Here is a 24,793-nt window from a genome sequence, read left to right as displayed (position 1 = left end):
CACAGTTGCTATCTCCTTGCAAACCTTTGTCTCTTGGATAAAAGCTTTAATTTGTTGCGACCTAATTAATTGATGTGCGTCGATTCCCGATTTCTAGCTTGAGACAACTGAGTGGGTCCCTCCTCCTCCATGGGTACTTTTAAAGTAAATTTTGATGTATCCATTTGGCCAAATTTTGGAGTTGCTGCCACCACCCTCAAGAACCACAATGAATAAAAATAAAATGTTTTTACTTTTTTTTTTCTTTTTTTTAAGGTGTTCAACGTTTATTTGTTGAGCTCTCGTTGAAATGAACAAAGGTCTTGATTAGTGCAAGATTCGAGAAATTTTAGGCAATAAAGATACTTGCATATTATTTCATTAATTTGCTGTTATTTTTATTATTATTATTAAACTAGTGACCTCCGCTTTATGAGGCGTGGTTTAGAACTGATTGAGCTACTCTTTAAGGACAATTTGCTGCTATTTTTAAATAAACACTTACAATAAGATAAGATAAATAATATCCAACTAAAGATAAACATAAGAATAAAACTAATTTTAAATCAAATTGATAACTATTAATCTTTTCTTTATTAAATAAAATCGTTATTTAACACAAATTTTAATAAATAATCTAACATAATTTCTAATTTCTATTAATCGTAGTAAACCTAATAGTAATTTTAACCCTTTCTAATTTTTCTTAATAGTAGTAATCCTAACAATCCGACGCTGCTGAGTTTTGTCAACCTCAACCAGATATTTCGACTCATCATCCTCACCTCGTATCTCCATTTTCTTTATGTGTTTGGGCTTTCTCATTTCCATCTCTCTCGACACACATGATCTCCAATTTCTCAGCACGCATGATCTCCAATTTCTTTTGTGTTTTGGCTCTCATTAGTGTATCTAGTTCAATATCCACAATAAGAGCCTGAACTATCTCAAACCCATATGCTAAAACATGGCCTATGCATGTAATAAAATTCAAAGATAACTAAAAAAAGAAAAAAAGAAAAAAAAAATGATTTAGTACGTCTAAATAACTTGCTAGTTCCAAGCCAATTTAGCAAATAGAGAAATACCTTGTCTAGTCCCACTACCACAGCTTCCGCTATTTCATACTTTTGTTCAAAAAGATAATGCAGCTCCAACGTTGGAACAAATGCCCTAGTAACTAAACATATATAGATATAAGCAAGCGTGTTAGTTTCTCCTAAGTGTGACATGACCTATCTCTGGCGTAAATTATGATTATGATGAATATGTATGAGTTGTATCAAAGTACCATAGAGACCCTTCTTGGAGGGACACGTACAAGAGAAAAAAAGATAAGGGACATACCATCAAAAACATAGGATTCGATTAGTCTTTCGATGTTGTTGAGTTGGTAGAAAGTGTTTGTAGCCTTTTTTGCTGTAAGGCGATATTGAATAGATGCAACAACAGTAACAAAGACATTATCCTAACAAGACAACATAGATCACACAACTCACAGATTAATCACAATTTAAATATCACACGTGCGCGCGCACACACACACAGAGATATATATATATAATGTTTAAAATTGAAAAAAAAAATAAAAGGAAAGAAAAAAAAAATAAAGAGAGTACGCAATAGACCTTTGTCATCGTTTCACATCGAACATCAAGCTGCTGCACACGCAAAGTGAGTGAACAGAGTAGTGGAGAATTTGTTTTGGTCGACTGGACCAGAACATAATTAGAGCATTCTATTTATACTGGTTTACAAGTGTACAATTGAATTGGAAATATACAATTTACAAGGAAAGTCTTTTATGCCTATTCTATTCTAATACAAATCACTTCCAATAAGACGAGATACAAATCAAATCTACATGTGTTCATTGTGTGGCTATCTAAGGAGGTCTTGTGCAACATGTATTGATATCTAAGGAATGTCTTGCACACCACGTGGGAGTCTACAACAGAGACCTTAGGAGTGCTTTGACAGCTGGAGTATCAATCACCAAATCCTTCCTTGATAGGAGTATCAATCACCAAATCCTTTCTTGATTGTAATTCCACAATTCCTGTAGTATCTTCCTTCTTTGCTATCAAACTGATTTCCATAATTCCTGCAGTAGAATCTTTGTGATGAGATGAGGTGGCTGAGTTGCCTGCTACTACTGCATCTATCTTAACATCCCCCCTCAAGCTAAGGGGTCTAGGAAGGACCATTAGCTTGGATCGTAAGAGGGCAAAGCGAGCAAAGGATAGCCCTTTGGTAAAAACATCTGCAATTGGTCACCAGTGGATATGAATTTAATCAAGATATCCCTATTCAAAACCTTCTCACGTATGAAGTGGTAATCAACTTCAATGTGTTTGGTGCGAGCATGAAAAACAGGATTGGAAGCCAAAGCCAAAGCACTGACATTGTCGCACCAAAGCACAGGAGCAACAACCAAGGGAATACGTAATTCCTGGAACAACAAACGGAGCCAAAATAATTCAGCAGTAGTTAGAGCCATGGAACGGTACTCAGCTACCGTGCTTGATCAAGAAACTACGACTTGTTTCTTGGCACTCCAAGACACTAAGCAATTACCTAGAAAAATACCATAGCCCGATGTTGAGTGACGATTGTCTGGGCAGCCAGCCCAATCAGAGTCGCAAAAGGCTTGGAGATGCAACTGTCCCTTGGTGTAAAGAAGCCCATGGTCAGGAGTATGTTTCAAATACCTGAGTACCCTCTTAGCTGTGGACTAGTGAGATGAAGAGGGGGAGTGCATTTGCTGACACAATTGATTGACAGCATAAGAAATATCCGGGCGAGTAAGGGTACAATATTGAAGGGCGCCCACCACCTGACGGTATGCACTTGGATCAGCTAGCAACTCACCATCAAATTTAGAGAGCTTGGAACCAGAGGAGCAGGGAGATGTAGTAGGCTTATCACCAAACATGCGTGTGCGATGAAGAATGTCTGCAATATACTTGGATTGGGATAGGTGTAAGCAAGCAGTAGAGCGGGTAGCCTTAATGCCAAGAAAGAAGCCCAATGGACCCAAGTCTTTTAAAGGGAACCTCTCCTGGAGCTTAAGAATAAGAGATTGAATAACAGGGGGCTGATTTCCTGTGACAATTATGTCATCAACGTAAACTAACATAAAAATAGTAATGTCCCCATGAAAGAAAAGAAATAAGGAGGAATCAACCAGTGAAGCCGTGAACCCCAGCTCCAATAATGCAGTAGATAAAACATGTAAACCAGGCTCTTGGAGCCTGCTTGAGTCCATAGATGGACTTATGGAGTTTACATACAAAATTTGGTTTGTCACCATCAACAAAACCTTGAGGTTGCTCCATGTAGACCTCCTCCAACAAGGTACCATGCAAAAAGGCATTGGACACATCCAACTGCTTAATTGGCCAATCAAAGTGCATAGCCAAGGCCAAAATAATTCGAATAGTGGAAGGCTTAATAAGGGACTAAATGTTTCACTGTAATCCACACCACTTTCTTGTTCAAAACTTTTGGCAACCAAACGAGCTTTGAACCTATCAATAGAACCGTCAGCCCTTTGCTTAATTTTGTAGACCCACCAATTCCTTATAACACGTTGGTGAAGTGGACGAGGACACAATGTCCATGTCCCATTAGAGATCAAGGCCTCAAACTCAGCAGTCATAGCAGCCCTCCATCGAGAATCAGCGGCAGCTTTGGTGAAGCAAGATGGTTCAGTTTCGGTAAGGATGGAAGGAAAGGCTTTGAGAGGAGAGTGCTTTGTAGTATAGTAGAGATGGAAATCATCAAATGATTTAGGCTTAAGGGAGCCAGTCCTAGAGCGTGTGGTCATAGGATGCACATGGGGTGCAAGGCTCTCAGATGGGCAAGTGCAGGAGGTACATTGGGAAGATGGGCACTCTCAGATGGGGCAAGGGCAGGGGATGTAATGGGGAGTTGGTCAAGAATAGTACATGGTGACTCAAGGGAAAGACTAGGTGAAGAAGAAGGATGATCAAGAGAAGCATCCAGGGAAGAAACAATAGATGGGAGAGAAGAAGAGGCTGTGGCAGTGGGTGGTGTAGAATTAAGAGACAATGAAGGAGATATGGGATCAGGGATACTTACCGAAACCATGAAGGGAGCATCAGATACTGCATTGATCTTTGTTGTTCCAAATACTACCTAAATTAATAGATAATATTTAGTACATTTTAACTCACAAGTGCATAAGATCAAAACAATAGTATAGTAGGCAAATACGAGATAATTCCCACAAGGATTGGTAAATTATGTTTAGAAGTAATTTCCTATTTAATTAAGAGATAAACTCAATTGTCACGATAGAGTTAAAATAAAGAAATAAAATAAAAGATAAACAAAACTAAAAAGGATTAGGGTTTTGATATCCACCACTAATCAGACTAATTAAGATAACAATATGCCAATGCGCCAATTATATCGGTATAATTAATGTTTGCCAACCTAAGGGCATGGGTGTCTACTCCTTAAGCTATTGATTTCCCTAAGCAACAAATTAGGCATGGGTGTCTACTCTAATTCTTTTCTTTCTTAAAGGATTTAGCATGGGTGTCTACTAAGTTGTTCTTTAAGAAAGCATAAATCTGAGGAAATCGACAAATACACGAGGCCTAGGGCATGGGTGTCTACTCCCGGTTCCCCATGTTGATTAACCCAAGAATCCAGTGTGGATATCTTTTGTTACTCTTATTAAACCCAAGACTCGATCATCCAAATTGATTTAATTAACTAGTCTATACCACATGCATATGTTGGCCAAACAGACACATATGAGAAATACAAGATAACAGGTATTAATCAAGTTAAAAATACCAAAATATAATTCTAGCCTGAGATAGCTGAGTGGGGCCCTCCTCCATGGGTACTTTTAAAGTAAATTTTGATGTAGCCATTAGCCCAAATTTTGCAGTTATTGCTGCCACCCTCAAAACCACAATGAATAAAAGTAAAGTGTTTGTACTTTGGTTTTTTTTTTTAAGGGTGTTCAACGCTAATTTGTCGAGCCCTTATTAGAAGGCACAAAGGTTTAATTTGTACCAAGAACTTTATACAAGTTATTCTCGCTATATTAAGCTTTGCTTCAAGGTCCTTGAGTATTAATTGCAGGTAATGCAAGATTTGAGAAATTTTAGGCAAGATACTTGGAGGAATTTTGGGCATTTTAAAATAAATTTCTCATATTATTTCATTAATTTGCTGCTATTTTTAAATAAACACTTACAATAAGATAAGATAAATAATATCCAACAAAAGATAAACATAAGAATAAAACTAATTGATAACTATTAATCTTTATTAAATAAAATCGTTCTTTAACACAAATTTTAATCTAACATAATTTCTAATTTCTATTAATCGTAGTAAACCTAATAGTAATTTTAACCCTAATTCTCTCTCTTTTCATCTAAACAACACTAAGAAGAACTTCAAGATGAGGGAAGATCTCTTCCCTCCTCCCCTTTCATGATAGTAGTGCTCGGCGTCTTCTCTGTAGGTTCCACTAGTCTCCATTTCTAGTGGGTTGCTTTAGATCTAATTTGTAGATCCAGATTTAGTCTCTTCAACCTTAGATCTGATCATTTTCTTCAGCCAATGAGTGTTTTCCGAACGGATGTCTACGATGTCGTGCTTCTCCACTGCTGCTTGTGGGGGGTTTTTGTTTTTGTTTTTTGTTGTTGTTATTGTTTGTTGTTTTTCTTTTATGATCCTAGCCGTTGGGCTGAGGATGTGAATAATACTTTTGGCTTTCGGGTCGAGAGGGGAATGGTTTGGGTGTGAGTAATTTGCTCATACCTGAGAAATAGCTTCCTGTGCTCTTGGAATGAGTTTTCGTTAGCAGATCTGTTCTATAATCTGAAGATGAGGCTGGGATAGCGGATGTTTGACAGCATAGATTGGTTTTTCATTGTAAGATCTGTTATGTTTTCAATTTTTTGACGTGTAATCTTTTAGCTTCGGCTATGATCTTGCAGAACTGTATGTTTTGTGATTGTAAGAGCTTTATGCTCTTGACCACTACTAATGAAATCAGATTGATTTTCATAAATAAATAAATAAAATAAAAAATAAAAAAATTTAACCCTAATTGATAACTATTAGTCTATATTAAATAAAATAATTCTTTTCTTTAAGATAAATTCTAATCTAACATAATTTCTAATTTTTCTTAGTCGTAATAACCCTGACAATCTGACGGTTTTGAGTTTTGTCAACCTCAACCAAATATTTCGACTCATCATCCTCACCTCGCATCTCCACTTTCTTATGTGCTTGGGCTTTCTTATTTTCATCTCCCTCGGCAGACATAATTTCCAATTTCTTTTGTGTTTGGGCTTTCTCATTTGCATCTTTCTTAGCACGCATGATCTCCAATTTGTTTTCTGCTTTGGCTCCCATTTGTGTATCTGCTTCAATATCCATAATAAGAGTCTGAACTATCTCAAACCCATATGCTAACATAGCCTGTGCATATAAAATTAAAAAAAAAAAAAGATTTAGTACGTCCAAATAACTTTCTAGCTCCAAGCCAATTTAGCAAATTGAGAAATACCTTGTCTAGTCCCACTACCACAGCTTCCGCTATTTCATACTTTTGTTCAAAAAGAGAATGCAGCTCCATCATTGGAACAAATGCCCTAATAACTAAACATACATAGATATAAGCAAGCATGTTAGTATCTTCTAAGTGTGACATGAACTATCTCCCGCGTAAATTATGATCTTGATGAATATGTATGAGTTGTTTCAAAGTATCATAGAGATCCTTTTTGGAGGGACACGTACAAGAGAAAAAAAATAAGAGACATACCATCAAAAACATAAGATTCGATTAGTCTTTCGGTGTCACTGAGTTAGTAGAAAGCATTTGTAGCCTTTTTTGCTTAACACGGTATTGAATAGATGCAACAACAGTAACAAAGACATTATCCTAACAAGATAGCATAGATCGCAACTCACATATTAATCACAATTTCAATCATATATATATATATATATATATATATATATATATATATATATATATTGTTTAAAATTGAAAAAAAAAAAAAAAAATAGTATACGCAATAGACCTTTGTCATCGTTTCACATCGAACATCAAGTTGTTGCACACGCAAAGTGAGGTGGCCAGCTATCTTCTTGCCACAAATCCAAGGCATACAGTGACAACCAGGCTCAAGCACATCATCAAACTTTTCAAAACTTTCTTTGATAGCCGAAGTTGATTGGTCCACTTTAACACAGCCAAAAATTTGCCCCATTTTTGCTCTACGCACAAAATATAGAAAACGTACGGTTAGGGAAATCAATTGTAATATATAAAAATCAATCTTGAACATTCACCATTAGTAAAAGATTTAACAAGATATCCAAACTCAAAGAAAAAAAAAAAAAAAAAAAATTCTTTCTCCAAATTTGATTGAAGGACGTGATTTAAATAGACTTGCAACCAGATATACTAATCCTAATGCAAAACAAACTCAAGACTCCTAACCACAATTGAATTAAAAGGACTCTTACGACAATTCACACACTACTTCTATTACAATTGAAGGTCTCCAAACTACTTAAGAGGTAGATAGAAATTAAGATGAATTTTTAATCCTAAGCCTCCTAGGACGTACGGTAACATTATATATATATATATATGACGCCAAAATTATATTATACAGAATTTATTAAAAAAATAAAAATAAAAATAGGAAGAGATTAAAAAACCAGGAAAAACTAAATAATTGATAAAATAATAATAATAATAATAATAATAAGGCATATACCCCTTGTCTATACACCAAAATACATTTGGTTTAAAAATCTATATTTTATTTTAAAAATATTTGCAATTGGGTGTTATATTTTCATAAAATCTTGATTAACTAGGTATAGTTACGTTAAGCTACCATGGGGTGTTACTCACTTCTATAAACAAAAGAGGAATATTGGTAGCTAGCTAGGCTTACAAACAAATTTTATAGAAAAAAGTTTTACAACATGATTAAAAATTAGATAAATTTAACTTTTGAAAAACTCAATCACGTGTAAGAAAAGAGAAATAAAACACGCACCAACTCATATTTTCCCACAAGCCCATCACGAGTAAGGAAAGAGAAATTAAGAAGCTTTGCAGGATTCTTAATTTCTTATGGCCACCAGCGTTTTGGATATGAAACGAGGATATAATTTACCTTAAGTCCCCTTCTTTCTTTTTCCTCTGTTTTCTTTTTCTCTTCTCTGGTAAACAACTTATATTTCATGTGTTTGGAGGCAAAATGTTTCTGACAACGGCAGGGCACAAGGAAGATTGGTGCCTTGTGCTTCCAATTTGTTTATTATTCCATATATACACTATGGTTGGTGGCATATGAAGCCTCCGTAGATTCTGTCATACATGTAAGAGGATGCTCTCATCTTTTGATCTATGCAGTTTTTACCTCACTCCATGTAAATATGCAAGTTTGTTATGATGTAGGTAGACCCCACAACCTTTTTCACGGTACAAGGGAAGAGACATACACGCACAGTGACACAGCAGAGGTCTTCGACAACACAGAATGTTATGTTTACCAGTCCATGCAAATTAATAAATAAATGTTTTGTTGCATTTAATGATGTATATAGTGTCATATCATTTAAATTTTTTAATGAGATGACAACATATACACCATTAGACCTGTAAAATCTAATATAGATCATAATTATACAACAATAATCATGATTTAAGCCTGAAAATCCGAACATTGAGCAATAATATAAGTATAGTCAGTTGTCAATTGAGCCAGACCCATGGTTTGGCGAAAGATATCAGGACATTTCCCAAACCACGACAGAAAAATCCAGGACATAAAGGAACAAACCATTGCGTTGATTGAGCGTTTAACAAAAAATGGGGTGGGAGAAAAGGAAAGAAAAAAAGCTCAAATGAAAGATTCTCTCCAACTTTTTCAAAGATTTTGGAGATGGTGATGTTTTGAGCTAGTAGATTTGTGGGATTTTTTTTTTCTTTCTTTTTGATACACAATAGTTTTACAATAAACACACAACCCCACGGGGTTGGGAACTTATAGTCTGTTTTGTGTGCCTATACACTGTAATGGAACAGAAGTATTCTGTTTATGGTAATTGAGTGGACTTGTTCTGCACAAAGGCCTCCAGAGTTGAATTTTTCTCCTGGTAATCTTTAAATTCAACTCTCCTTCCATGACCTGCAATTGGATTTAACCTCTTAGATTGCCATCATAAGTGGCATTGATGTGATAAATGTGAATATAAGAACATGAAGACAGACAAACCAGTTCCAAAATTAGAAATAAACGACAAGGATTACATAAAAGAAATGCATTTTCTTGTTATTGCAGATGTGAAATGGAGTGATTAGTAGTAGGATGCATAGAAAGTAATAATAATAATAATAAAAATAAAAATAAAGAAACAAACAAACAAAACTAAGAAACGAATGTTTTTTCAATTGGTTTCATGTAAATGACAAGAACTACTAACCAGGTAGTACCCACTTGAAGTCCAAGTCTAACAGAGCGCGAATGCTCTTCAGTTGCAGGGGAACTGCAAAAGAAACAATTAAAACGAAAACTGATAATTAATCATCATTGAAAAACAATTTCAGTAGATGATTAGGAAAAGAGAGATTCAGCTAAGAAGATGTTCGTCTTCTAGGCCAAGACATGGACCTCCTCAATGGATTTATCATTTATTATATCAAGATCATTGATTTTCTCCAAAGATTGTTACACCATATTGGCTTTATCCACCAAAAATCTACTATAAATTCTTGTGAAATTATCTACCGTTCATACCTGAACAGTAATTGTACCGCTCAAAAATGCTCAGCCCAGATTCTGCCATGGCCAGATGGTCTCCCGTGAACAAAATCTTGAGTGACTTATAAAATAAGCAGACTGATCCCTGTGCCATCACATGGGAAATAAAATAATGAGCCCAGTTTATTGTTTGTTAATGCATCTCAACTTTTAGAAGTTAAGGTTGTGTAATTAATAGTATATCCAAAGGCAATATGATGAAGAGGCCAATTTCTCCAGGATATCCATTGCTGAACATGTCAAAGTGTGTAAGACAAATCAGACGAATATGATTTGAGGCAATATCAATTGACAAATAGGAAGTTAGGATACAAAGTTTTACAAGAAAAGGTGAAGCCATATCCATGGAAAATATCTACAAGTGTGCCATCAAATTCTCAAAATCTTTTTTTTTTTTTTTTGGGGGGGGGGGGGGGGGGGGGGGGGGTTGGTGTGGCAGAGCACCCTTGCCCTCCAGTGGGATCTGTCTGTCTGTCCATGCTTGGAGGCATATGTAGAAGGTTAAATCCCTGGCAAGAGTGGCTTTCTTTACTTAGACATCACCATTAAAGAAGATTCTAACTACAGATAATTTGCGGTTTTCGGAAGTGCAACATAACTGTAGTGGATATATGTTGCATGTGCAAATAAAAAGAAAGGGGAAACAAATCATTTACTTCTTCATTGTGATTTTCCTCAAGAATTTGGATAATGGTATTCTGTTCGTTTGAGATTTTGTGGATTGTTCCCAAAACTGCGGTCAATTTGTTTGGCAAATTCGAAGGACACTTTTGGAGGCATCATGGTAGGCAATATTTGGAACACAATTCCCTTGTGCCTTATGTAGTGTATTTGGAGGGAGAGAAGCTTTGAAGGGTGAGGGCTGGGTGTTGGAATTGAAGCTTCTGTTTTCACGTTCTCTACATGATTGGATAGCTTCCAGTAGTTGTTTCTCATTTTCAATTTTTTTGGAGTTTATTGATATGTGTTGATCTCTTAAATTTTAGATGCTACAATTTTTTTTTTTTTTTTTTTAACCTCCTATGTACTAGGGTTGTGCCCCTTTTTTATGCATATAATTTACTTACAAAAAAAAAATAAACAACAGATCCATAAACTTACTTCAGTGTGGCCTGGAGTGTATATAAGTTGGATGTCCTGGCCAAAGCTCCACGGACCACTCCCCTCTAGCTTTATCTCCACGTTTACAGTAGAATCTTCAACCTGGCAAGACCAGGACACAAATGATATGTTAGTTTGAAATTGATATTTATGAAGAAAATCAATCAGATGCAAACTTTCCTCAACTTGTCCAACATATGACATGTTTCTGTCCCCGCTTTCAACTACTTAAATCAATAGACAGGAAACAGCCTATGCCTGCTTTAAAGATTCAATTTTCCACCCTTCTTTTTCCCTTCTTTTTTTGAAATGTTTACACTAGTGTTTATTGAAAACTCCTATTGCTCTTAGTGCAAGGGGGGAAAGTCCTAGATTCAAGTCATTCCTCAAGTACGAAAAAAAGGAAAAAGCATAACATTGGTGGTGCAAGGAGACAAAGTGCCCCAAAGATAGTACAAGTATTTTGCCCCATAGTTCTCATTATTGGAGAAGATCTCCATCAACATTCCTAATGAATAACCCAAAAATTGCACATCCCTGTGAAGGATTCGCTACAACTTCACGAGAGAGGAACAAATGTAAATATATAAAAAATATAAGGAAATATTAAAGGGTAAGAAAGTGAAAGGTACCTCCAGTGAGTGCAGAATTCTATCACAACTTAGCCGCTTCGACCACCTCTCGTGATCTGCTATGTCATCCCTGACCATCATAACATATGTCAATATCATCTGGAAACACTTTAGATAATCTTACATCTAGGTTTACATTTAGGTCATGTCATCATACTTGTGGGTTAGAAACATGTAACGTGCCCCACCGAACATCTCAATATTATGTGCAAGCTTCTCTGTGAATCTCGGGCTGCAGAACAACAAAATAGAGAACTTATTCACAAAAAATTTTCCACCTAACATGACTAATATACACTTTTTTTTTTTTTTTTTTTTTTTTAAAAAAAAAAAAAAAGATCTTGTATTCGTCATTCTTGCCCATATTTCCAAAACTTCTGATGTGTTTTTACTGTTAAAGTATCTCATTTATCTGCAAAATTTAAAATTTAAAATTTTTTAAAAAAAATACCTGTCTACAAGTATATTTCCTTCAGGATGAACAATCAAATAAGAAGTTGCCCCGTATGATTTCTCAGAATGATAACCACAGTGATAAACACCCTGAAACCATTATGCAACTCTGAAGATTCACAAAGGAATACAAATTTGAAATTGGAGAAATACTTTAAAAAAAAAAAAAAAAAAAAAATTGCAATTGGAGAAAAAACGCAAAGAAAAAATATAAAGAGAAGAAGAGAAATATCATTTATCAAGGAAATGATGGTTTGCGTCTTAACCTAATGTACTAAGAAATTGGCTTGGTGTTGCTTGTAAGTTGATCCGGGAGAAAGTAACTCCCTTCTGCATCTTTAAGGTTGCAAGAAACGCACTTGAACACTCCAAAAACCTCTACTTTACCTAGACTGCTTTCCTCAGAGAATTACTGTAAAATGTTTGTTCTACTACTCAATTTTAGTAATAAACACCAAGTCTTTTAACCAAAAATTACCCTTGTAGACTTGTATTCTATTCAAAAGGCTAAACAGCCAGATGATAACTGATAACTCAAAGATCACAAGCAAAGGATTTTGCTGAGCATACACAATAGGTACGCAGAAATCCTTTTGGTAGCAGTTAGAAACAATCTTTCTCACAATTTGTTTCTAAGAGCACCCTTAGATTACAGATTTTTTTTATTTTCTTTTATAAGTAATTCAATCTCATTAGAAAAGTGCAGAGGGGCGCAACCCTAGTACATAAAAAGCATACAAGAGAAGCCCCTATTAGGGAGAAAAGAAGAACAAAAGTCATAACTTTAGATTACTGAATTCAAAACAACATATACAATAAATTTTTTTTTTTTTTTTTGATAAGTAATAACCAGTCTTATTAAAAGCGTAAGGGGCCCCAAAGTACACCAAGAGTATACAATAGGATCACCTAACTAGAAAGGGAATATACAATAAATAACTACCCTCTCTTACTAGCTGGTACTGAACAACCATTTTCCCTTTAATCCATATGCAGAATAGGATTTGCAAGGGCAATCACTATTTATGCTATGAGCCGTATCCATCAAAGATGGGAATCTCAGCAGCCAATAGATTTTTAATTTTGCAGTCTACAATTGAATTTTTTTTCAAATTGTATAATTTACTACTTTCCACATCTTCATGCAAAATTGAAACCAAATTTGTTTTATCAGTAGGTCTTTTTCTATTTTGGCGCTTTTGAGGTTTATCTCATGCTAGCATGATTGTTCATGGTTCAACTATTAGAAATCGAATCTAGGACCTATCCCAAACCCACCCCAGCATTTACCACTGAGACAAGACCTATGGGCTAGAAAAATATTTCTTTCTAAATATTCACATACATTTTTTATATGTCTACTAAGAAACCAAAAATGGAAAGACATGATACTTCCAAGAATGCTTACTATTTACTATGTAAATAACACAAATGCCTGCCAACTAATAATGTAAAATAATGAACTGGCAAGAACAAGCAAAAAAAAAAAAAAAAAGACTTACTGGAATTCTTTGCTCATCTATTGGACATGGGAATGTCTTCTGCACTTGTCGAATATCAGAAGCAGGTTTCTCTGTATGAATTGAGTTTGTTGGACATGAAAGCAAGGCCTAAGATACACCAAGGATTTAAGATGAACTGTTAGTTTTGGTGCTGCTATATGGAATAAACCAAATTCTAAAACCATAAGGAAAAAAAAAAAAAAAAAAATCAGGGAGAGAATTCTATAAAACCAAGTTTGCATTTTTTTTTTTCTTTTCTTTTGGTAAATGACACTCCCCCAACCCTTATATCATTTACCTCTATAAATTTTAACTCAGTGCAACACGGACCTTACTTTGAAGGTTCAGTGTTAGTTTTCTTCTTCCGTGCAAATCAGTTGTTAAGTTGGATAGAAAAGTTTGTGAAATAACTAAATTGCCTTTGACAAGCATGTTCATTGTATAATTGTTTAGGCACAAATTTGTTTTATCTATTATGTTGAAAATAAATATTAGGGGATTTGAGAATGGGATTGATATTTTTTTTTAATGTTTATGACTCCATTTTTCACATAAATAGGCAATTTAGTTATTTTACATATTTTTCAGTCCAACTTAACGGTTGATTTGGACAGAGGACAAATTGACGACAAAAATTCAAAATAAGGTCTGAGTTGCACTGAGTTAAATTTTCAGGGGCAAGTGACACATGTATAGTAGTTTATGAGGAAAAAAGTGTCATTTAACAACCCCGCTCCCCTTTTCATTCTAAAATAATTGATCATACGTGAGAGTCATTCAAAACAGCTGCATAGTAATGAATCATAATTTCTTTGTAGGAATTTAAAGCTTAATCTCTCCCTATTTTTAGAAGATAAAAGGGAAGACAGTCATATGGTGATAGGGAAGATCACTGGCAGCCCCCCTTGACGACTTGTAAGAGGCAAGGAAAAGCTGGTTCTAATGCTCAAGTCTTAATTTGGGATGTTTTGGATGAATGGAGAGCTCTCTTGAGACCTTGCTTAGCTAGTCTGAGTTGAATCCAGTCTTATTTGTTTCTCTTGGCTGGGTTGCTTCTGGTTCAGTTTTAATTTAGTTTTACTAAAAGTAGGGGTAATCTGGTAGTGTCTATATTTGCTAGAATGGCTATACCAGAGGTCCATGAATCATATTTTATGTTTCAGAATCCTTCTCTATTCTGTTTTAGTAATTTTTACTTAATTTAGTAGCTCTTTCTTCCTTTTATTTGATAAGTAATTCAATCTCATTAAAAAGGCAGATGGGGGCAGCCCTAGAGTACACAAGTATACAAGAAAGACCCCCCTAATCGGGAGAAAACGAACAAAAGTCTAAAAAAATTTAGAAAAACTAGAAAAATACGGACAATTGTACACCCCTATCCATGTAGAAAGGGATTTTAACAGAATAACATAATAATAAGAAGTGTATGTATGAAAAAAAAAAAAAAAAAAGAAAAAAAAGAAAAATCTGCTAAGGGGAAAAAATGAGGGCAATGGGAAACATAAACCGATAGCAAGAAGCACCTGTAGAGCTTTTAGCCGTCCCTCTTCACAAGTTGGCTGTTTGAAAACTGCTGAGAGTTCATCAACTCGTGTGAAGGTTTGCTGTGAAGATCAAGAAATTCATGATCATTATCAAGTGCATTATTCCAGAATTATCATAAACGTTATTAACAAAGAAACTCCATTATGAAGAGGCCAAAACAAAAAATGATTACTACAGAATTTTCTGGATGATAAAAAGGAAGTGCGGCAGATATTCACGCCACAAAGATTCTGACAGTTTCATATAGGAAAAAGGATAGCCAATCGGGAGAGCCAATAAATCCAATGCTTCATGTCAGTTGATAATTCAAAATATTCAATTCTTCCCATCATCTTCAGCCACTGGCTAACAAATGGCCATTTTAAGTGAACTCAATCAATCAAAATGAGAATTTTACATCAAAAAAAGTTTTGAATTGACTACAGTGATTACAAACTAAAACAATATCAAAACTGTTATGACTATGACCTTGAATCCAACTAGTTCTATATAACCAAAATAAACAAATGGAAGTTTCGATGATTACTGGAGCCATCCATCGACAAGTATCACAGTCTATGCAAGTGTGGTCTGCAAAACAAATCAAAGGGAAAACTCGAATTGTTTACATATCAGATTATAATCAGTTTATAACGCTATGATGTTAATATACATGTAAAAACAAAGCATTGTTTGATTAATTACCAACAAAGAACTCGCCGTCAACGTTCTGAGGCCGTCTCTGTTTTCGCGAAAAAGTGGATCCCTGGGCTTGTGCTTGTGGGCTTTGAATGGATTTTATAACAGGAATTCTACACGCCGTTGAATTTCTGTACAAGTTGAACGTCTTGCGAGTTCTCGGTGATGATAATGATTTCTTCGAAGAGGAAGGATAAGGATGCACAGCCATGCTCCTCACGACCATGGCCATTTCCCTATTCCGGCAGTCCAACTTCGGAATTATTCACGCAACGATGACTCTTTTAATCTAATATATATATATATATAAAATAGGGGAGTTATTTATTAAATTACTCCCCCATTCAAAATTTGCTCAAAAATGTGTTACATTGTCATGGTATTGTGACACATGATTTAGAAAGTAAATTTTAGAAAAAAGTTTAGAGAAGTGTATTGTAATGTGATACGATGTGCGGCTCCTTCCTGACCCTGTGGTGTTTTCAAAATTAATTGGGATGTAGCTCTTGAATAGTTAAGAAAACCGATGGGCGTGGGCATTATTGTTCAAGACCATGAGAGAAAGGTTCTAACAACAATGTGTTCTTCTAGGAAATTTATCATTGATCCAGTTGTGACGAAGGCTTATGCAGCATGGAAGGTGGTGATTTTAGGTAGAGAGCTGGCCTTTGCAATGTCATTTTGGAAAGTGATGCTCTCAAGATTATATGTCCATTAATCATGGAATAGGTATGGGAATTTGATAGACGATTCGAAGTTTATTATTATTATTATTATTAATTTTTTGTAACAACATCCATTCAATCAAAAGAGATTATAATAGAGAAATAAATACAAGCTAATCTGAAAAATTCAGTCTAGACAGACCCCTAGCACTTTAGTGAAATTGTAGGAGAGCAAAAAAATGAAAAGCACTAGCGAATGTAGCCAATTAAAGCCTAGACGCTCCAGGGTAAATAAAACTCATAAAAACTTAAATCTTAACAAGTTTTCAAAGAAACTGTGAAGATTTATCAGGAAACAAATAGTGGAAAAAGGGTTTCCTTCGCATACACAAAGTCTGAGGGCCAACTGATTCAAGTTATTTGAAAAACTCAATCTAGACAGACCACTAACACCTCAATCAACTGGAAAGAGACCCAACACGCGAAAAAAAAGATATTTTACATAGATACAGAGTCTGAAGCCCAACAAGTTCGGGTTAAACAGAAAGCTACGCAACAAAACATAATGGAAATACATGACAAAAGGTAGGGAAAAAAAATCTAAATTCATAAAATAGTAACACCAGAAGCAGAGGTGGAAGCAGAGGCATGGAAGAGCTCGTGGTGGCGCATGAGAGACATGCACCGACGCAGGTAGTCAATTGGGGAACGCCAAAAGAGAAGTTCTAGGGAGCTAAATAAATGAAACTAGAAAAATTTTCAAATTGGTGTGGCAAGAGTTTTTAAATTAAAAATAATGCAATTCTCTCCCTCTCTTGTCTGTCACTCATGGTTTGCCACGTCATTTTGAAAATTTTTCTAAGTTCATTTGTTTGACTCCCTAGTACTTCCCACGACAAAAAAGGTCAGCGGCAGTGTAGAAGGGTTGAGGGACGCCACACATGCTGCCTAAGGCGCACCACGCGTCGGCACATGTCTATTTTGGATAGACATGTGCATCTCTCTCCCTCTCACTCTGCGTCTCTTTCTCTCTCAATCTCTCACTCCCAGCCATGCGTGCGTGTGAAGAGAAAGGGGAAGGACATGAGGAAGAAGAAAAGAAAAAAACACAGAAAAGGGAAGAGCGTACGTGGGAAATAATCAAATGGGCGAATATTTATGCTTCATTTTGTTTTGAGAGAGAGAGAGAGGTCACTCTCCGCCACCTATCTTCAGTGGCAGAAGCATATTAGTACTTTTTTCTATGGTGACGTCATGTGCAACATAGTAGGAGAGAAGCAAATATGGTGGCCCATTTGTGGCAAAAGAGACTTTTTTTTTCCCTAAACCCTTCATCCCCCCTCCCAATCTTATGAAAGTTCCCTAAACTATATGAATTGAGGCTGTTGCCCAGCCCATAAAATTCTGCGGCCCCTACCCCTTTCTCCTACCCATTAATAGTGGAAAAAATTTGGCCCCTACCCGTGGGGCCAAGCTTAAAGCTTAAACTAGACAGCCTTTGCTTCACAGCATTAAAAGTTGGAATAAATGGGTATGGGCCTTTATGCACTGCTTCTCGCATCCTGCCTTTGTTCCTTGGATTTTCCTGGGTTTTGTTGGGATTTACCTATTTTTAAAACTTTAGGTTCTTGGTTCATTTTTTTTCTTTTTTTTTGTTTAATTTATTTTAGGTTCTTGGTTCACTTGAATTGTGTCAAGGATCTTGGATTTCAGTTGTTTCTATTTATTGTCCTTTTCCTTGATGCGTGTAATCAACAAAATCTTGGACAACTTCTGGTTCTCAAAGAACCTGACTTTTATTGGATTTTGTTGAACCACTTCATGTTTATGTTTTGCGACACTGTATGGTTGGCAAAACTCCAAAGGAGATTTTGATGTATTAAACCCCCAAAAAAAGAGAAAGAAAAAGAAAAGAAAGGAAAGATGAAAAGATTTTTTTTCTTTTTTTTTTTAAAAAAAAAAAGAAAAGAAAAGAGGCAAAATTGTCAATATTTTCACTCTTTGGCCCTGTTATTTGGTTTTGTTGGTCATTTGTTGACCCATATCAATTTTTGGCCATTTATTTGCCCAATTTATTTGGCATTTGTCATATTGTTTAAAATATAGGCCAATTTCTGCCCGTAATTAGCTTTCATTTTTTGCCCATAGTGGCCTGTTTTTGTTCAGCATTTGTGGTATAAAATATTTAAATAATCTTAAAATTAGGGATTTGATAAGGATTGTATTATCTTTAATGATAAATTGTGACTTCATAATATTGCATGTGATTTATAAAAAACTTAGTTCATCATATAATGACATGTATGTTATGTGCATTTATACTCACTAAGTCGTCGAACTTACTCTTGTATTTTTTTTCTCATATATGTGTACCTGTGTTGCTATAGATAGTTTAGCATAAGATGAAACTCGAGAGGCATCCAATTATTGTGAAGGATTTGATCCGTATCATTTTTGAGCACCTAAATCCCGTGTGCATGGCTCAAGTTTATGTGGGATCCTTATGGCCCCACCCGTCATGATATGATTGAAATCATTTTTATTATGTACCTTATTAAGTGTAGACTTTAATTATGTTTCAGAATAATAGAATGTGATATGTATCATATTTTGATGACTAGTCTCTGACCTCGACATTTGAAAGTTTATCTATGCTATAATGCTTTAAGTTTTTACTTGGATTATATATGATTGTGAATTTAAATTATAGCTATCTATGTCCTTTAAAGAAAGTCTTTTGTTGCAGAGTCTCTTCGGAAAGGATGAAATCTTTGAATTTTGTTTTTCGTGGAATTTGTTTATTGCTTCGCTACATTCAACAATTCTCTTTTTCTTTTTTATTTTTTATTTTTTATTTTTTTTTTATTTTTTTATTTTTTTTTTACCAATTTATCATGTACAAAATGATACTTTCTTGCATTAAGACATTATTTAAGCTCAAGATTAGTAATTGAACAATATTCAACAATTAAATATAAAATACAAGAATTGATACAAAGTAAGGTATGATAATATATACTTAATATTAATAAGAAAAATGCACACTTTTAACCTATTATCAACCATTCGTAAACACGAATCTAAGCTCGATTATTAAATGATAAATATAAACTTGGATCAACTTTTATGAACAAGCTTGTATAAGACTCGACTCGTATATATATATATATATATATATATATATATATATATATATATATATCATAAGTTTAATCAAGTACAGATTATAGTCACATAATGTTACATAAGTATACAAATTCATACTTATGCAATAATTAAGTAACTAAGTACATATATATATATATATATATATATATCATAAGTTTAATCAAGTACAGATTATAGTCACATAATGTTACATAAGTATACAAATTCATACTTATGCAATAATTAAGTAACTAAGTACCTAGATTATGAATTGTTGATTCATAATTCACAAAATATTTTACAATTAATTTTAAAATATTGTTCAGTTAATGAACTTGAGCTTAAATGATGTATTACTGCGAGAAATTAGCTTAGGTAGGAATTGGCGGTAAAATTACTAGCAAGTAAAAATAATGAGATACGTGTGTAGATGTTCAAATTGGATAGGCAATGAAATCAACGTGGGACCAAACTGAACCTGCAAGCAAAGCCAAAGAATTAAATTGCAAGAAAACAAAACAAGAAGAGATCAATCCTGATCCTTGTGGGGTGAAGTAAATCAGTGCAGCTTCAAGAAGATATAGAAGGACAGCAAATCAAGGGTCAACAAAAACAAGACAAATGTTTTGCAAGAAAAAACCATACATCTTGTAGAAAACAAAGGGCCAAGCTGGCCAGCTGCTCCTTTGAAGGATCAAAACAAACAAGAAGAGAAGAAGCAACAAAACAAATAGACAATCACGAAGCAGAACCGGTTTTTAAAGGAAAGAACCAATGCTAAAATGAAAAGAAAAAGGAGAAATTTTAAAGGGACTCTTGAAATACATGCGATTTAACAAGATTTTTTAAATTTTAAAATCTCTTAATTTTAATTGAAAGAGTTTATTATTTCGTAGAAGATTGGTGCCTTGTGCTTCTAATTTGTTTATTATTCCATATATATATATATATTTCTCTCCTGATTGCAGCTGCGTGCAGAAGCTGGCCTCACATGATGCTGCAAAACATTCAGACAAATATTGGTTTCTTTTGTTTTTACTTTGGCTCTGGTCTACTTTCTTCTTTGGTGTCACCTGCACACTGGCGCTTTGAAAGAAAGAAAACAATTTTGGGTATATATATATATATATATATATATATGTCTGCACCTGAACTTCTCTCATACATGCACTTAGTCTATCAAGTTTGGGTATATATATATATATGTCTGCAAATGGGGCTATTGTATTTGTACGTTGAAGCCATGAAAGATTGAAAGATGAAACTCAAGTCCATTTAATTGATTTCAAGATTCCACTTGGACTGAATAAATCATTTATCCAATTCGTTTCAATTAAATTAGTCTACTTCAAGGCCGGCCAGCTCAAGTACCACTAAAACAAATTAAGCAATTAATATTTTTTTAATAAATATTATTTCTTATTCTTTGATAAAGGCCCAGAATTTAAATAAATATAATTGGATTAAATGCAATTATATGCAATTAAGCAATTAAAATCGAAAGCATTAAATAAGGGAATCAACATTATTAAAGTCATTTTTAAATATTGGATTAAATGCTGGGAAAAAAAGAATTCATCTCCTTTACATGTTCAAAATGGATTTTGTATATCCTATAATTTCTTTTTATTGATATACTCACCAACTCATGTCACTTAATTATTGTTTGTTTCCTTATTTTTAACGTTTCTTGATTTGTAGTTTTTAATTAAATTTATTTCAAATTCTCTTTCATTGTCTGATATCTTTGCCTTAATATAATATTACCATATATATTTGCTTAAGAGTTAATACATATTGCGCTTATTCTTTTCTATATATATGCAATAAGTCTCTGATCGAGTGTTTTTCATTTCTTTTGAGGATAAATTGAAGTGTTTTTGTGTACTTTTCTCATCTAAATATGAAATATTCCGTGACATTCTCTCTTCTTTTGGTGACTTTGCTAGTTATTTCTTTGGGTATTGTTTACTCTCCTTTGTATAAATTTTCTTTCTTCTTCATTATCTTAAATATGTCTACATTGAAATATTAAATTTTCTACATATTTTAATAGATGTTTAGTGCACAAAAAGACTTCTTGTTTATTCAATAAAGAACAAATTCTGAACATTCGGTTTTTTTTTTTAATTGAAATTTTTTATATTGGTGTATAAAGTTTCTTTCTAGTTTAATTTGTATTTGGTGCTAAAAAAAATAAAATATTCATTCAATAATATAGTTGAATGATTATAGTTTTGACATTCAGACTTTGATCTAGAAAACTGGCGAATTCTTTTTTAAGGTGTAGGGTGGTACAAAAAATTAACCTGTTTAAACTTAAATATCTTTAAATTATATCGTGAGAAAGTTTGTATTTAGTTTACCATATATTGTAACCTATTACATACAAAATGTTATCTTTTATTTTATTTTATTATTATTATTATTATTTTTTTATGTCCAACATAAGTTTTAGAACCTTCATCTTTAAGGTAAAGGTCATGGTCTATACATACATAGAACTGTTAGTACTCTTGATCTATTCGATTTAAAATGGATTTTGTTTTTTTTTAACGGTAAAATGTAGGGTTGAGAACTTGAGAGCTAGCTAAAGAGCTCTATAATTTTTATCATGTTAGAAGCAATAAATAATTGATTCAACAACGTAGGTAATTTATTTTGTGTTTTGACGGTAGTTGTTTCCTTTAATGTGTAATGTTATAATATAATTATGTTAGCACCATAATGAAACCATTATATTTGCCTTAATTACATTTTTTTTTTCGTCCTTAAATAACAGGAATCGTATCAGGACAAGAATCCATTAAGTTTGTGAAGACTTGCTTTGATGGACCATGTGACCGTGAGAGTTGCCGCCACGATCTGTGTGAACTTTTACCTGCAGAATGTGTAACTCCAACTAAATGTTGTTGCTGGGTAGCCAATTGAGCACCAAAGTCTATCGGAGTTTCACCCTTACTAATGAAATAAGTTTACCTCCAATTGTACGTTTAGCCAGTGAATTTTATGGATTTCAAGTTGATGAAAAAAACATAATAAATTAAGTAAAGTGAAAAGGAAAATGAAGGCTAAAGAGTGTTGTAGCGAATAAATTGAAATGAAATAAACAATGCTTTGATAGTATCAACAACTCATAAGCAGATTATTCACATATAATGCAGAATAATATATGAGATGGCACCAAAAGACTTGAATCCTTCTATTTTTTTCCCATTAAAAAAAAAAAAAAAAAGAAGCATTCTTAGTTACTTTTACCATGCCCTACTAGTGGCCGCGGACGTTGCTGTAATAAACATTCTTAGCCCAACGAAAAAGAATAAAGAAAAGGTAGTGTGTTGTTACTATATATATATAATTATATATATACTTAGTGTGAAGCCCATGGTCTGAGATTTGGTCAATGCACTCTAACATCTTTTTTAGTGTAGGTTTAGGGTGGGGCTTGTGGCCTTAAGAACATTAACATTCCATTAGGCAAAGTTTTATTTATTTATTTATTATTTTTTTAATTTTTTAAATCTACCTGGATCAAGTAAAATTGAGATAATTTATTTTATGGTTCAAATTTACAGATTTACTAGCGTATATGGTGAAGTCGTGAAAGTGAATATATTGTCATGCTATTTAAAATTTTCAAATGATGTGACACTATATACATTCTTTAGACAAAATTTGAACCATAAAATTGATTCTCTCTTTCGATCCTATTCCTTTTTCCAAAACCTCAAACATTTCACACTAATTCATTTTTCTAATTGAATAGTCATTCCACGTACCAAACCGTTCAATTAAATTAACCGTCAGCAAGAAACCGTGTATTGATCAATATACTTTCTGAATTCCTTTAAAAAATAAAAATAAATGTACGTACTTTCTTAATTTTCTCGTTTCCCTCTCTTTCTCTCCCACCAGAACCCTTTTTCTCCTCTAAAAACCATCGTTTTCTATCCTCCCGTTTCCTCTCCCTCTCCAGCAATAACTATTCGATTAGTTATCAGAGTTGGTGTTATCTTTGTATTATTTATCTTTCATATATAGGTAGCTATCTTGTAAATTTTAAGTCTTTATTTTGTATACAGATAAATGATAATGAATTATTTATCCGCCAAATTGAAAGTATCGTATTTTCTTTCACTCATTTGATAGTTTGAAACTGTAAAATTTGAAATTCTTGACTTTTTAGATGCAATTTATTGAGTGATTTTTTTTTTCCTTGGGTTATAACCTGCCATTCTAAATATTAGCATACTATGATTCCAGATGTAATACACTCAACTAATTTTCATTCTTATATTGGTCAAAATTCATTAGAATTCTGGTCAAATGCTTTTTAAGGAGCAAATAAACATCAGATTTTGAAGCTATATATTTGTGATCACCACAATTTAAACGCCAACATTGTTAATGCAAACAATTTACAATATGATCTACAAATATATGAAAATATATAATATAGATATATTGAAAATATATATCAATTTTATAGATTTATTTTAATATATAAAAATATATAATATATATGGGTAGGCGGCCGCTAACCACCCCTCCATAGGTGGTTAAAACGTTTTATTTATTTTTTATTTTTTAGACAGTTAGCAGTTTAGTGCAATTAATAACCATTTGCCTTTTCAACCCTAAAAATAAGTGTGCTGTCTCTACTTCTTACATTTTTAAGGGCTATAGGTAATTGGTAATGTAGTTTATTCCAGAGAAGAAGCAAACATATGAAAGAAGATGAGCATGCTATTCTTATTTCGTACATTTTTTATGGGCTGATTGATGATGTAGTTGATGCTTAGACCCTATATGTCTAAGACCTGCTGATTCTACTACCATGTTTTTGTTGTTTCTTGAACGTTCGACTTAAATGGTGCATTTTGATGTGCAAAATATCTACCTAAATTAATAGATAAATAATTGTACGTTTAACCTGCAAGTGTACAAGGCCAACATAGTAGTATATGGTGCAAGTACAAGATCATTCCCACGAAGATTACTGAATTTATGTTTAAAAATAAATTCCTGAAGTAAAACAAAGATTGATTGTTTAAGTGATGATAATAAAAGGTAGGGCTTTGATATCCACCACTAATTATATTTAGCTAATATAGCAATATGCTAATGCTTTGATCATGTTATGCATATCTAATGTTTGTCAACCTAAGTGCATGGCGTATACTCCTAAGGCTATAGATTTTCCTAAGCAACGAGTTAGGCATGGCATATACTCTAACTCT

General features: G+C 33.7%; 1 protein-coding gene and 1 pseudogene across 1 annotated transcript; both read right to left on the bottom strand.

The window, feature by feature from the left end:
- Positions 1-3,804: 3,804 nt before the first annotated feature.
- LOC132162335 (uncharacterized) lies at positions 3,805-7,256 on the bottom strand (annotated as a pseudogene).
- Positions 7,257-8,724: 1,468 nt separating this feature from the next.
- LOC132161712 (metallo-beta-lactamase family protein) lies at positions 8,725-16,020 on the bottom strand. Its single transcript, XM_059571888.2, has 11 exons — positions 15,748-16,020; positions 15,590-15,633; positions 15,042-15,122; positions 13,519-13,626; positions 12,015-12,106; positions 11,721-11,795; positions 11,564-11,633; positions 10,932-11,033; positions 9,807-9,915; positions 9,493-9,555; positions 8,725-9,197 (listed from the first exon to the last, which is right to left on the bottom strand). Exons 1-11 carry the CDS (start codon positions 15,971-15,973, stop codon positions 9,106-9,108), a joined length of 1,062 nt encoding a protein of 353 aa, XP_059427871.2. The 5' UTR covers positions 15,974-16,020; the 3' UTR covers positions 8,725-9,105.
- Between the last annotated feature and the right edge of the window lie 8,773 nt (positions 16,021-24,793).

This window comes from Corylus avellana, chromosome 10 (genome assembly GCF_965113065.1).
Source record: "Corylus avellana chromosome 10, dhCorAvel1.hap1.2, whole genome shotgun sequence".
NCBI classification, from domain to species: Eukaryota; Viridiplantae; Streptophyta; class Magnoliopsida; order Fagales; family Betulaceae; genus Corylus; species Corylus avellana.
The sequence above is the reverse complement of the archived record's forward strand: the minus strand, read 5'-3'. Positions and strand labels throughout refer to the sequence as shown.

Bases quoted from the DNA above. Each gene is read 5' to 3' on its own strand.
- LOC132161712 (XM_059571888.2), bottom strand. From the start codon at position 15,973: ATGGCCATGGTCGTGAGGAGCATGGCTGTGCATCCTTATCCTTCCTCT. The intron at 12,107-13,518 runs GTAAGTCTTTTT...TAATGGTTTCAG, and splicing joins TAGATGAGCAAAGAATTCCA to GGTGTTTATCACTGTGGTTA. The intron at 9,916-10,931 runs GTAAGTTTATGG...GTGATGGCACAG, and splicing joins ACACTCCAGGCCACACTGAA to GGATCAGTCTGCTTATTTTA.